Source organism: Diadema setosum, chromosome 17, assembly GCF_964275005.1.
Source record: "Diadema setosum chromosome 17, eeDiaSeto1, whole genome shotgun sequence".
Lineage (NCBI taxonomy): Eukaryota > Metazoa > Echinodermata > Echinoidea > Diadematoida > Diadematidae > Diadema > Diadema setosum.
The window spans coordinates 8,022,209-8,033,972 of NC_092701.1; the positions used below are offsets into that span (position 1 = coordinate 8,022,209).

The window sequence follows — 11,764 nt, forward strand, 5'->3', positions numbered from 1 at the left end:
GTATTTGCAGTTTCCCATGCGACCGATTGTGTTGTAATCATACTGATTTTCATTTCATTTCATTTATTTCTATCATTCAATAAGGATAAAAAAAAAACACATCCATATATACAACATACCAATCAAAACAATGTTAACACACAATGTTAACACAAAGTGTTAATACATGTACTAAACAAATCAGCACAAAGTACGCATTGCATGACTGTAATGATGAAAAATGAATGTACACAAGAAAGCCTTTATATGACTTGTAAAACTGTACATACCTAATAGTGTAAAGAAACAAATTTGAACTGGAAAAACCAAACCAAAACAAAACAAAACAAAAAAAAAAACAAATTGAAATAGTCAAAATACATATATATCACACAGAGTCTAAAACCAATGCTTTCACACAGAACATCAGTATGAACTCAGAAGAATCTTTTTATACTGTTCTTTAAAAATATCATTGTATTGTAGATTAAAAACATAGCTCACATTCAAATCATTCCACAATACAGGTCCAGTATACCGTAGTGAATATTTAAACTTATCATTAAAAAAAAGACCATCGGTGAAAGTGATAACATGATGTATATAGTATAATGAGTGTGAACATAAGCAATAATCACAAACATTTTCATAACAATATGGAGGAAGAGTTTTTGAATGATCACGTTGCATCAACGAAGCAATTGCATCTTATTTATATGATTTCAATAATTCAAATATGGGTGCTTGATAATTCGCTTATATTTTTGTTCATCCTCTTTTGGAGACTCCCGTGTGTGCCTTGGTGACACAGGAAGTCTCCCAAATTGACAGAGGCCCCATTCATCACTTTGCCATTTTTTTTTTTTTGAGAGCACAACATGCTCAATGAAATCTTAACTCTCCTGCACATATGATTAAACTATCTACATAGCCCCAATCATTTTCCGCAGTGCGGCGATCGATTTTTCCCCCGTCAGGTCGGCAACGGCTTCTCCAATCGCCTCCTTGTCCTCCGCGGAAACAACCAGGTGTCTGAAAACCGGGTCGTCGACCTCAACGCACTTCGTTATCAAGACGTCGACCACGTCGTCGACTGAAAGGCCGGGCATACCTGAAATTGAGTCGATAAGGCATCTTAGTTGACGTCTATCGATGTCGTGAATGTTATCTTTATTGCTCAAGGCGTAGAGTTCAGACGATGCCCACTTCGCCAGTCCTGTTTCCACCTTAGTAGGTTCGATCAAGCACACCCTAAAGTAAAATCAACAATACTTATAATTTAGACTGAACGTGACAAGCTGTACGACAAAAAACAAAAAACAAACAAACAAAAAACAGACACAGACACACACATATGTCACACAATATTGAACGAAAATCGAAATGATGTTCGCTGCAAAGAGACAATTCCATAGGAGAACTGTTGTCAGATAGAGATCTTCCACTAACCCCTGAATTCAAAATATTTTGGAGTACTTGCAAATACAGCATTCGCACCACGTTTTGTGTTTTTCCTAAAACTTCGTTATTATTTCCAAGCTAAAGGTTCTTCTACCCCATGCAACCTTATTGTCATTATAAGATGCCTCAGTTCTCCCGCATATAACTTAATATAATGGTTAATAGGTAAATTGTGGTTGTAAAAAGTAAATTCTACTTTAAATTACAAAAGAGATTTATATGCATTTGTCATTATGTTCAGGTACACTCGTGATCAACTTCCATCATTGTTTGATAGCATGTTGAAATTAAACACTTCTCTTGATTCGTACCCTACTCCCGGACCCTACTCGCATACCAGCGGAAACTTCCCTCTTTTATATCCCAAATTATTAGTAACACACAAATCTGTCAGATATTGGGTCCGAACATTTGGAATTATCTTCCCGACACCGTAAAGTCTTGTTCAATGACTCCTCAAAAGCTACACTTGAATACAATTATACACTCCCTATACTCTTTGAACTGAATTATATTATGTCTATAACAGTCATTTCTTCTTCTTTTTTCATTTTGTATTTATCACTCAACTACCAGTCTGCACCCACACCTGCAACTGCCTTGATCACTCAAATTCCTCAAAGAGAGTTGAGTCGCCGAAAATTATTTTATGATGCCCAATCCTTTTCAAGCTTATAACCCCTCATACATGATGGCTGTCTCCTGCTATTATCCCTCATATTTACTCCAGAAATACCTCCCATATATATATATGATATGACATGTATTGAATATGGTTATTGCACATTGCCATTGATTGTGCTCCTCTATTGTTTTGTGTAATAGTTACCATTTTAATCATTGCATTTGTTAATTTTGTGCCCTGGAAAATTAGGTTGAATTTGCGTTTGATCAAATGCAGAAACAAACCAAACCAAAACCGAAACCGTGACCTTGTGACCTAATATTATATAGTTTTACAGAAAACACTCTCTCTGTGAAGTTCTGTATATTTTTAATGGACCATGGATCATGGGGAAAGATTAAAAATAATGAATTCCAGGAATACAAAGTCAAGAATCAAATTTGCAAAGTTGCAGAGCTGTGTGATTAATTATTGGGACTCAGAGAGCAGATGGATCTATGTCATACGCATTAAAAATTGTTCAGTCATTAATTCCATCCATTTCTAATTTATTTTCCATCTGCAATACATAAACATATAAGCATATTTGTTTTTAACTGAAAACGAATGCATATATTGACATCCATGTTCAAAACAGAAGAAACTCTTAGGTATGCATGAGATAAGGTAAAAACACACACACACACACACACACACAAACATATTGAGTACATGAATATTTTGGAGATGAGAAGAAATGCTAAAAAAAAAGGTTAGATTAAAGAGAAAGTTATTACCGCTCTTTATACCTGATGTTGAATGACTTGACAGTAGAGAGCAGTGATTCAAAAAATCCTTCCAAGGCAAACTTGGAGGCGCTGTAGAAGTCGTGGTAAGGGAAACCTGAAATTTAATGAGACAGTAGAATGCGCAGGTGCTGCAGAACTTTCTTTTTCATGGTTGGGGAGGGGGCCGCGGGACAGATGGGGAGGGGGAGTCAAAGTTACTGTTACTGCCCCCCTCCCCGCTTAGATGGGAACGATGTAAGGACGGAACATTGTTTTCCATTCCGCCTGGCCTTTGGACTGCCGCGTAAAAATGAAAGAAGAAACCCACCCCAAAAATAAAACTTCAAAAGAAAGAGAAAAATTTTCCCTACAGAATGACACCAAAAACGACAAAAATTGGATAAGAAACAAAGAACATTAGGACATTTTGAAATTTCACATTTTTTCGAAAAACATTTTTTGACCAGTCCTTATGAATATTAATGAGAGAGTTGATGCCATTCCTCACAATTTTTCATGTATGTTATGTATGAAATTAGGGAAATTATTACTTTTAGTAAATACAAGTAAAGAAATGTTCCAATACCAAGATAATATATCAGAGTCATCATTCGTTCTCCTTTAATTCTAGGTGGTTTTTTAGACAAGTTTGATATTCACTCATCCGAAATATGAGATTTTTGTAATTTCTCAATAATATATGAAATGAATAAGAAATTGTGAGAGGATGCGAGTGTTCGCCATCTCGTCTTTCACTTTGTCTGCGTTCAGGTCAGGTTAGTTCAGTTTCATTTATTTTCCATCCGACATCCAACAAACAGTACAACAAAATACATAGCCATTACACCATCACAATATTTAGTTGTTTTGACAAAAAAAAAATACACATCGCAAAATGAGTTATAAAGTATATGATAAGATATATGGACAAGTGTGATTCAATAAAAAGCAAGGCTTTATGTGGATCACTCAAAATATAATGTCACTTAACATCATCATTATAGACAATAACCATTAAGCGCAAATAAAAAGAAAAATTCTGACAAGTTTAGTTTAACTGCGTCCAGTGGTCCAAACAACTTAAAGGACAAGTTCACCTTCATAGACATGTGGATTGAGTAAATGCAGCAATATTAATAGAACACATCACCAAGAGTTGAAAAAGTGAAAAGTTTTTTGAAGTTTCTGCTTAGTCACTGCTGGATGAGAAGACTACTAGAGCTTGTGATGTCACATGTGTACAACAATATAAAGAAAATATAAAGAAAATTCAAGATATTTTCACTTTTCTCGCATAAAAAGAACACTTGACTTCCCTCTTTCAGAAGGCAATGGGGAATAATATTGCCCATAACATACTTATGTCAGTAACGAGTCGAGGAAATGTGCACTTTTTTTCAAAAAGTAAAATTTTGTGAAATTCTCTTTATATTTTCCTCATATCGTTGTACGCATGCAACATCTTACACTGTAATAGTCTTCTCATCCAGCAGTGACTGTGCAGCTACTTAAAAAATTCATAACTTTTGAACGGATTGTCCAATTTTCCCCAAATTTTCACTGATGTGTTCTACTAACATTGCTGCATTTACTTAGTCCGCATGTAGATGAAGGTGAACTTGGTCTTTCAAATCAAATGTACAATTTGGCGGAGTTCGGGTGTGTTGTACTGATGTCGGGTCCTCTTTGGAAGGGGCGGGGGGGGGGGCAAGACAGTATTAACGAGCAGACAAAGTGTAGAGTTGACGAAATATGGAAGAGAAGACCACGATTGTGTGTTAAAAGCATTTCAATAGTGCCAAACTTGCACTACCCTCAGAATAGTTTATATCCAAATCAACTGCTAATTCGAGCCTCTCTCCGTTTTTTTTTTCTTTCTTTCCTACTTCCCCATTGGTTTCTCATCTCAGTTATTCCTTCCTACTTTTTTTTTTCATTATGTGAAATATATTACTTTCAATCATTCTGCATATAGTAGTCTATATTTTGGGGGAGTTTGTTAAAAAAACTCTGCTGTATTTAGGTCCCACACAACACAACATCCTATGTATGATTTCTTACATGAACCTTTTTCAATCTTGTTATTGTACACAATTGTTCCATTGACGTGAGTGTATAAATGTTGATTATGCAAATGTTTGTGAATTAAATTGAACTGACTTAATTTGAATTGAATTGCATTGACAGCGATTGAACTGAATTTAATTGAATTAAGATAGTAGTGTATCATAAACTCAGATGTTCATGAATTCTAATATCAAGAGACCACACGTTCGGATGAAGATCTCTGGCAATAATTCATGCAGGAAACTGTATTCCCCTACCTTGCTTTCCCGCTATACTGGAGACACTCATGATTTTTCCCGCCTTTTTCTGCTTCATGTGAGGGAGTACCGCCTGAGTTACTCGGATCGTGCCGATAGTGTTGACGTTAAAGATGTTCTCGATACTGGCGCGTGACACGCATTCTGGGATACCCAAGACAGCAATTCCTGCTATATTGACTGAAAAATGGGGAGATCAACCGAATGTGAACAAGGAAATCATCATGGCAGAAACTCTTCAGTGTCAAATTGACAGCACATGAAACTGGCTTATGTATTGCAGTTCAACTTACGCGTCAATGCTGCATTTGGACGTATTCAAAGCAAATGGATTCTATTTTCTCATTGCTTAGAACACTCTCTCTCTCCTATGACATCGCAAAACTTGTCATCAGCACTTTCAAGCGAATTCTTGAAAGCGTGGCAGCCCAGGAAACCTATCTATATATACATATTTAATTTAGCAGAATGAAGAAGAAAACATCTGAGCGTATATAAAGCATTACTCTTTATATTTCGTTGCGTATAGCTACTAATAAAGAAATGGTAAATTATGATTATGATGAAAGGGTGATGATGTAAAAAATGTTTTAGAGCAAGATTATAGAACTAGCTGAATGTTTTAGATATACACAAATTAGAATTCTCCAGAAACTTGCCTGTATCAGACAAAAATCGTGATCTGCAATCCTTTATAGGTTGTTCAGCTTACAGAGAGGTCAGATAAGAAAAGAAGCAATTGAACCATTGGGATATTGACAGTCAACTGTGACACTTAACAATATACGGATAGCACATGACTGGTGAAATGATAATGTAGCAGTGTCAGGAGGTGAATGTAAAACCGAGTCGAAGGTGGATCTGAGGTTGGGTTGTTCAGTGTGTGTGAGTGAGATTGAAATTGTAGCTAAAACACCATTACCAGAAGGTAACAGAATAGAAACGGTCTCTGTAAAGGTATTTAAAAAAAATACTGTAAAACATAATATATTCGCGGCACGAAATTTTCGCGAATTGGAGCCGACGGCCTTTTTCGTAGCATGAAATTTTCGCGAATTGCCACTGGCGTTCAATGCATATAGTGTAGACAAGAATTTTCGCGTGCATTTTGATATCGCGAATCTTGGCGCTCGCGAAATTCGCGAAATTAAAATGAACGCGAACATTTTCCGTTTTAGAAGATATATTCGCGGCATAAAAATTTCGCGAATTGGAGCCGACGGCCTTTCTCGCAGCATGAAATTTTCGTGACTTGCCACTGGCATCCAATGTGTAGGCAAGAATTTTCGCGAGCATTTTGATTTCGCGAATACTGTCGCTCGCGAAATTCGCGAAATTAAGGGGGCCCTGAAATTCAAATGCATGTTGATTTGTGTTGATTTATGATACCCTCAACATCACTTTTGCGGTAAAAACAAATATCTAGAAACATTCCATATTTTCAACGATTTTTTTCTTCTATTTTTCTTCAGATTACTTGGGAACGCCCATAAAAAATCCTTCCAAACCAATCAATATTAATATTCTTGAGATGACATCTGTCAATCATTGCTAAAGTACTGAAATGTTTAACAAAAGACATTGGAATGCACCTCCCTCTCGACTCAGCATAACTTGCATGTTTCTGTCATATTAATGTGACTAAAATGGCGAGGAAACATGTCTCCGTCTTTTGTTAAACATTACATTACTTAAAAGAAAACTGTACTGACATTTTCTAATTGTCTGATAATTCTAATCTGCATTTTTGATGCCTACTACTGGAAAGAGAGGATTGTAAAACCCAGGATAAATCTGTAATGATTTTTTGAAAAAAAAATGAAAACGAGCAAGCCATGGAACGATCCACACAATTTGGCCTACGTCACAGGTGCTCTTGGTGCACAACTCCGACATTAGCAAGAAGAACTACATAATGCCAATTTACTGATGAAATCTCACACGAAGTACTGCAAAAGCTGTTATTTAGTATAATTGCAATATGGAGCTTTAATAAACATGTTAAACAAGATCTATTAACCTTTAAAAGCAATCTCTTCAACAGCTTTTATATTTAGATAAAACTTGTGGGGAAATTCCAGATATGCAAAATGAAATTGGCATCGTTATCCGAACGTGCTGCCCATAGAAGACTGTGTGTAAGTAACGTTACGCATTGATGATCATGATCGAGCGATGGTTCGCCAGTTCAAACTATCTAACGTAGATGAGGGCTGAGTGAATCTAAATCCAAATGTAGCTAGACTCTTTTCAACGGCACGCACGATTTACGCTTAGTGAGATGAAAACGGTACCCAGTACACATAGACTCTGAAATACTAGAACTAGGACTAGGACTACTGAGCAGTCAAGGAGTTGGTTCTACGTGGCAGTCCAAGTCTTGATGAGTAGGCCCTACACTCACTCACCGTCGACATTGCAGCTGTAGGCCCTAAGTGCACAGCGCTAATAAGGCACAGCGTAACGTTACATACCCCTGCTGCCAGAACTTGAAGAAAGTCCAGACGAAAGTCCAGACTCCAGATCTAGATCTGGACCCTTGTCCTGCAGGCACTGTTGTTCCTGTGCTGGATTTTTCAGGTAAGGTATCTGCTTTATGGATTTCCGATGTTTTGTAGTCGAGATAAATTTCATAGTGGTGTTATTTACACCAAGGACTAATGTTAGATCTAACAGTTTGTTTCCGTAGGCCTACGTACTAGGACCCATATCTCGGAAGAGTGGCCTGACCACGTAGATTCTAACACAGTGTCGCCGCTTCGCGATCCCAGCGCTGGTGTAGGTATAGTACTAGCGTACTTCCGTATCCATGTAGATATCTCAAAATTCACCTTGCCAAATGGCACCAAACTCACAGGAAATGCTTTATGATTCATATCCAACAGCTCACGTTAATTGGAAACAAATCACATGTCGGGAAGCGTAAGTGTAGATGTCGACTTTCCTGTCGGCGTCGCTAAAAATAATCTGCTTTACGACTATTAAACACGAGTGATGCGGCCAGGCCCTACCTACCTGCTGCGCACACGCAGACTGAAGTTAGCCATTTAATATCGTGAGACAAATCTTTGAAGTAATCGGGGGCAATAAATAAATTTACAAATTATTTCTGGTAAGTTGAATGAAAAATGTAGTTCCTATATCACACAAGTCGCAAAAATCATTACACTTTTGAGTTTAGTTCTCGCGTAAATTCCCCGTTCGCACAGTACTAGTCGGCTAACTTCAGTTCTAGATTGTGCATCTTGCGTTCGCCAAGATCTCTCGCGAAGAGTGAGTTTTTTTTTTCTTTTTTTGAGTGACGACTTGAAAGTCGACGTCAATATTGATACTTCTCGATTTCTGATTTCGTTCAAATATAAGAGAATACTTTGAAATATGCTATGAAGTATATCCTGTAATTTTGGTGCGATTTGGTTCAGTGAAATTTGAGATATCTACATGGATAGAACAGTACACAAGCGCCGCCTGCTAGCTAAATTAGGCCTAAGCGTCGTCTGCTACTCGATACGAATTAACGCACGCGTATGCGAGCACTTGTAATCAGTAATAGTGAGAGCACCTGTGACATCATAACATCCGGGCTCGTCAGCTCATTAGCATAATTATCACCTAAAAAGTTCAATTTTTAACATTAAATTACGGACTTAATCGTTATGAAATTTTGATTCTGTTTGCACCGCTGGGTCTTTTAGAATTAAAAGAACAACATATAAAAGAATAAAAAAAAAAACGGTACAATGCCCTTTTAAGCGATGATTGACAGATGAGGTCATCTCAAGAATATTAATATTGATTGGTTTGGAAGGATTTTTTTGTGGGCGTTCCCAAGTAATCTGTGGAAAAATAAAAGAAAAAAACGTTAAAAATACATGGAATGTTTCTAGATATTCGTTTCACCGCAAAAGTGATGTTGAGGGTATCATAAATCAACACAAATCAACGTGCATTTGGATTTCAGGGCCCCTTTAAAATGCAGGCCAATATTCCTCGTTTTACAGTATGCAGAGATGTGCCCCTTTTCTGCTGGGGCACGCCATCTACGGATGTCATGCATTATGCGATTCACCAATCCTAAAGTCAGTAATCCAATAATGGCATTCCCCAGCATTGACGAAAAGAAAATTCTTTTTCCTGGCGACAAATACTATGAACCTTTGACTGCAGACTTAAGTTCATCTTTTCAGAAGAGTTAACTTGTTACTAATATGCAGTTCAACAGTTGTTGAGAGCTGAAAGTGCTCACTTAGAATATCGATGCGTCCGTGAGTTTTAATGACGTCATCAACTACTCGTGTGATGTCTTCATCCTTGGTGACGTCCATCTCCTGGATGAATATTGTCTTATCAATAGCGTCCCCAACGGCGGCAACTAAATCGGCCTTTTCTGCCATGGCAATGACGGTCGCGATGACAAGGTAGCGTTGATCGGAGTCTTGTGCAAGACGTCGAGCAGCACAGAGCCCGATACCCGACGAACATCCAGTCACGAGTACTACTTGAGGAGTCATGGTAACCAAATAATGTTCGCCCAGTTTTTTGTACAAACTGAATAAATGAGAAAAATATACCTGACTTGTTCATGAAGAGGCAAGATGTCAAATATTAATAAGATCGACATATCACATGTATAACATTAACGATTTCCCGTCTGTTATTATCATTTTAATTATAACTCTTTATTTTCTATGTATTCTATTTTCATTTTAGTCTTCACCCTTCTCGTCCTCTGTTTTTCTTTTCTTCTCTTCTTCTAGGTTTACTACTATATCTCTACCACTACTGTTACTACTACTACTGTACTGCTACTACTACTGCTGCTATAACTACTACTACAACTACTACCATTACTTCTACTACTAGGCCTGCTAATACTATAGTAATACTAGGTCTACTACTTTACTACTGCTACTATCGTTATTTCCTCCCCTTTGACGATGTCAACTTACATGACTTAGATTTCAATGGAAATGTTGATTTGTAATTCGCTTTACATTTATTACGTTATATACGAACGTGATTTCTACACGGACGGATATGTAATACACCATTGAAGAAAAAAAAAAGTAAAATAGCTAAGTATTTTGTTTCGTGATCTTGTGGGTTTCGAACCCGCACGTGTGCAACCTCACGTCTCTGAGACGTCGCCTTTAACCACTCGGCCATACGTCTCGACGAGAAAATATGAGCAACGTAAACTTATGTATGTGAAAGATGAATCAGGAATCGTTTCGTCCACATTCCATTCTCATTTTCCGTTTTAAACTGCAAAATTGTCAACCTGATGAGGAGATTTCAAAGAATAAAATGCATGATTACTGCAGCTTATTGTCTCAGCTACAACATACTTAAGTTTCAGAGGAAATGAAGCAAAATCAGCTGAGAAAAAGGTGCTTAAACGTTGTCAAGTCAATGCATGGTTTAAAAAAAAAAAAATCACCTCCCATAGACATAACACGTAAACTTGTCCGATTTTGCGTCTTTACCTTTAATCACAATTTTCAGTGTGATGACGTCATCAAAGTATGAAACTCGTCACACTGAGGACGAGTTAGGTGATTCGCTTGGGGTCATCAGATGTCGGTCATCTGTGATCGACAAAGAAAAGAATGTGATATAGGCACCTTGAAGTTGTATTGAGCGTGCATGCAAAACCGTTTCTCTAACCACTCGGCCACGGGACATCCATGGAAATGGTAAGGCAAAAACAAAAAATGTATAGATATTACAGGGGTAAAAAGTCAATGCCCACTCAACAAACGTGGCCGCGTGAACATGTATTGCATTGCTAGACGGAAATGCGGCCTTGTAACGACTGATGTCGCTATGCCATTTCTGGCAACTTGGGAAAAATACGTCCCGTAGACATAAAACCTATAATCGGCTGGTTTTGATACCTTGCCTTTAATCACAATTTTCAGTGTGATGACGTCATCAAAGTACGAAACGACATGGTCTTGAAAGACAATTTTTCAAAGTACAACACCTCCGTCGTCGTCATCACATACTATGATCGGTTTGACAAAGTCAGCCTGCAAAATTTTGCAGCAGTCGAAGCAATGTGGTCTCCAACACAAAAAAAGAGGGATATTGTGTGTGTGTGTGTGTGTGTGTTTGTGTGTATAGGTGCGTTATACTATAACATCCTATATCCTATAACAACATGCAGAACACGAACAATTCAAGGTCCATTACTTCATGTTGTAACTCCTGTGTTTAGTCAGTACACGTATACACTGACTGAAAAATGGTAATACCAAAATATGCAAACCACGGGCTCACCAAAAGTCGAAAAAGGACAGGTTAATGCGAAAGTAAACAATGTTCGTTATTCCGAGGGTTAAATTCTATGTATACCTAGATATTCGATGATCCTAATATTCGTTGATCCTAAAATGAAATGAAAATAATCCAAATGTGAGATAAGGTTCTTCAATTCGAAAATGGGGGGGGGGGGGCGTGTACGAACGAACCTTATTTCATTTTCGGATTAACGAACCTTCGCAATAACGAATCTCATGAATAACGAACTGCAACCATATAGGCGAACTAATGTATTCTCACCCGTTACCAGTAGTCTGGAATCCAATGGCGCGGAGTATAAGTAG

The 11,764-nt window shown here is 37.5% G+C and overlaps 1 protein-coding gene across 1 annotated transcript; it reads right to left on the minus strand.

Moving 5' to 3' along the window:
- Positions 1-856: 856 nt before the first annotated feature.
- Positions 857-9,667, minus strand: LOC140241009 (retinol dehydrogenase 8-like). The gene is made up of 4 exons (XM_072320783.1): positions 9,403-9,667; positions 5,157-5,336; positions 2,854-2,947; positions 857-1,230 (listed from the first exon to the last, which is right to left on the minus strand). Exons 1-4 carry the CDS (start codon positions 9,665-9,667, stop codon positions 903-905), a joined length of 867 nt encoding a protein of 288 aa, XP_072176884.1. The 3' UTR covers positions 857-902.
- Between the last annotated feature and the right edge of the window lie 2,097 nt (positions 9,668-11,764).

Bases quoted from the DNA above. Each gene is read 5' to 3' on its own strand.
- LOC140241009 (XM_072320783.1), bottom strand. From the start codon at position 9,667: ATGACTCCTCAAGTAGTACTCGTGACTGGATGTTCGTCGGGTATCGGG. The intron at 5,337-9,402 runs GTGAGCACTTTC...CCCATTTTTCAG, and splicing joins CGGACGCATCGATATTCTAA to TCAATATAGCAGGAATTGCT. The intron at 1,231-2,853 runs GTATAAAGAGCG...ATTTTACTTTAG, and splicing joins GTCAAGTCATTCAACATCAG to GGTGTGCTTGATCGAACCTA.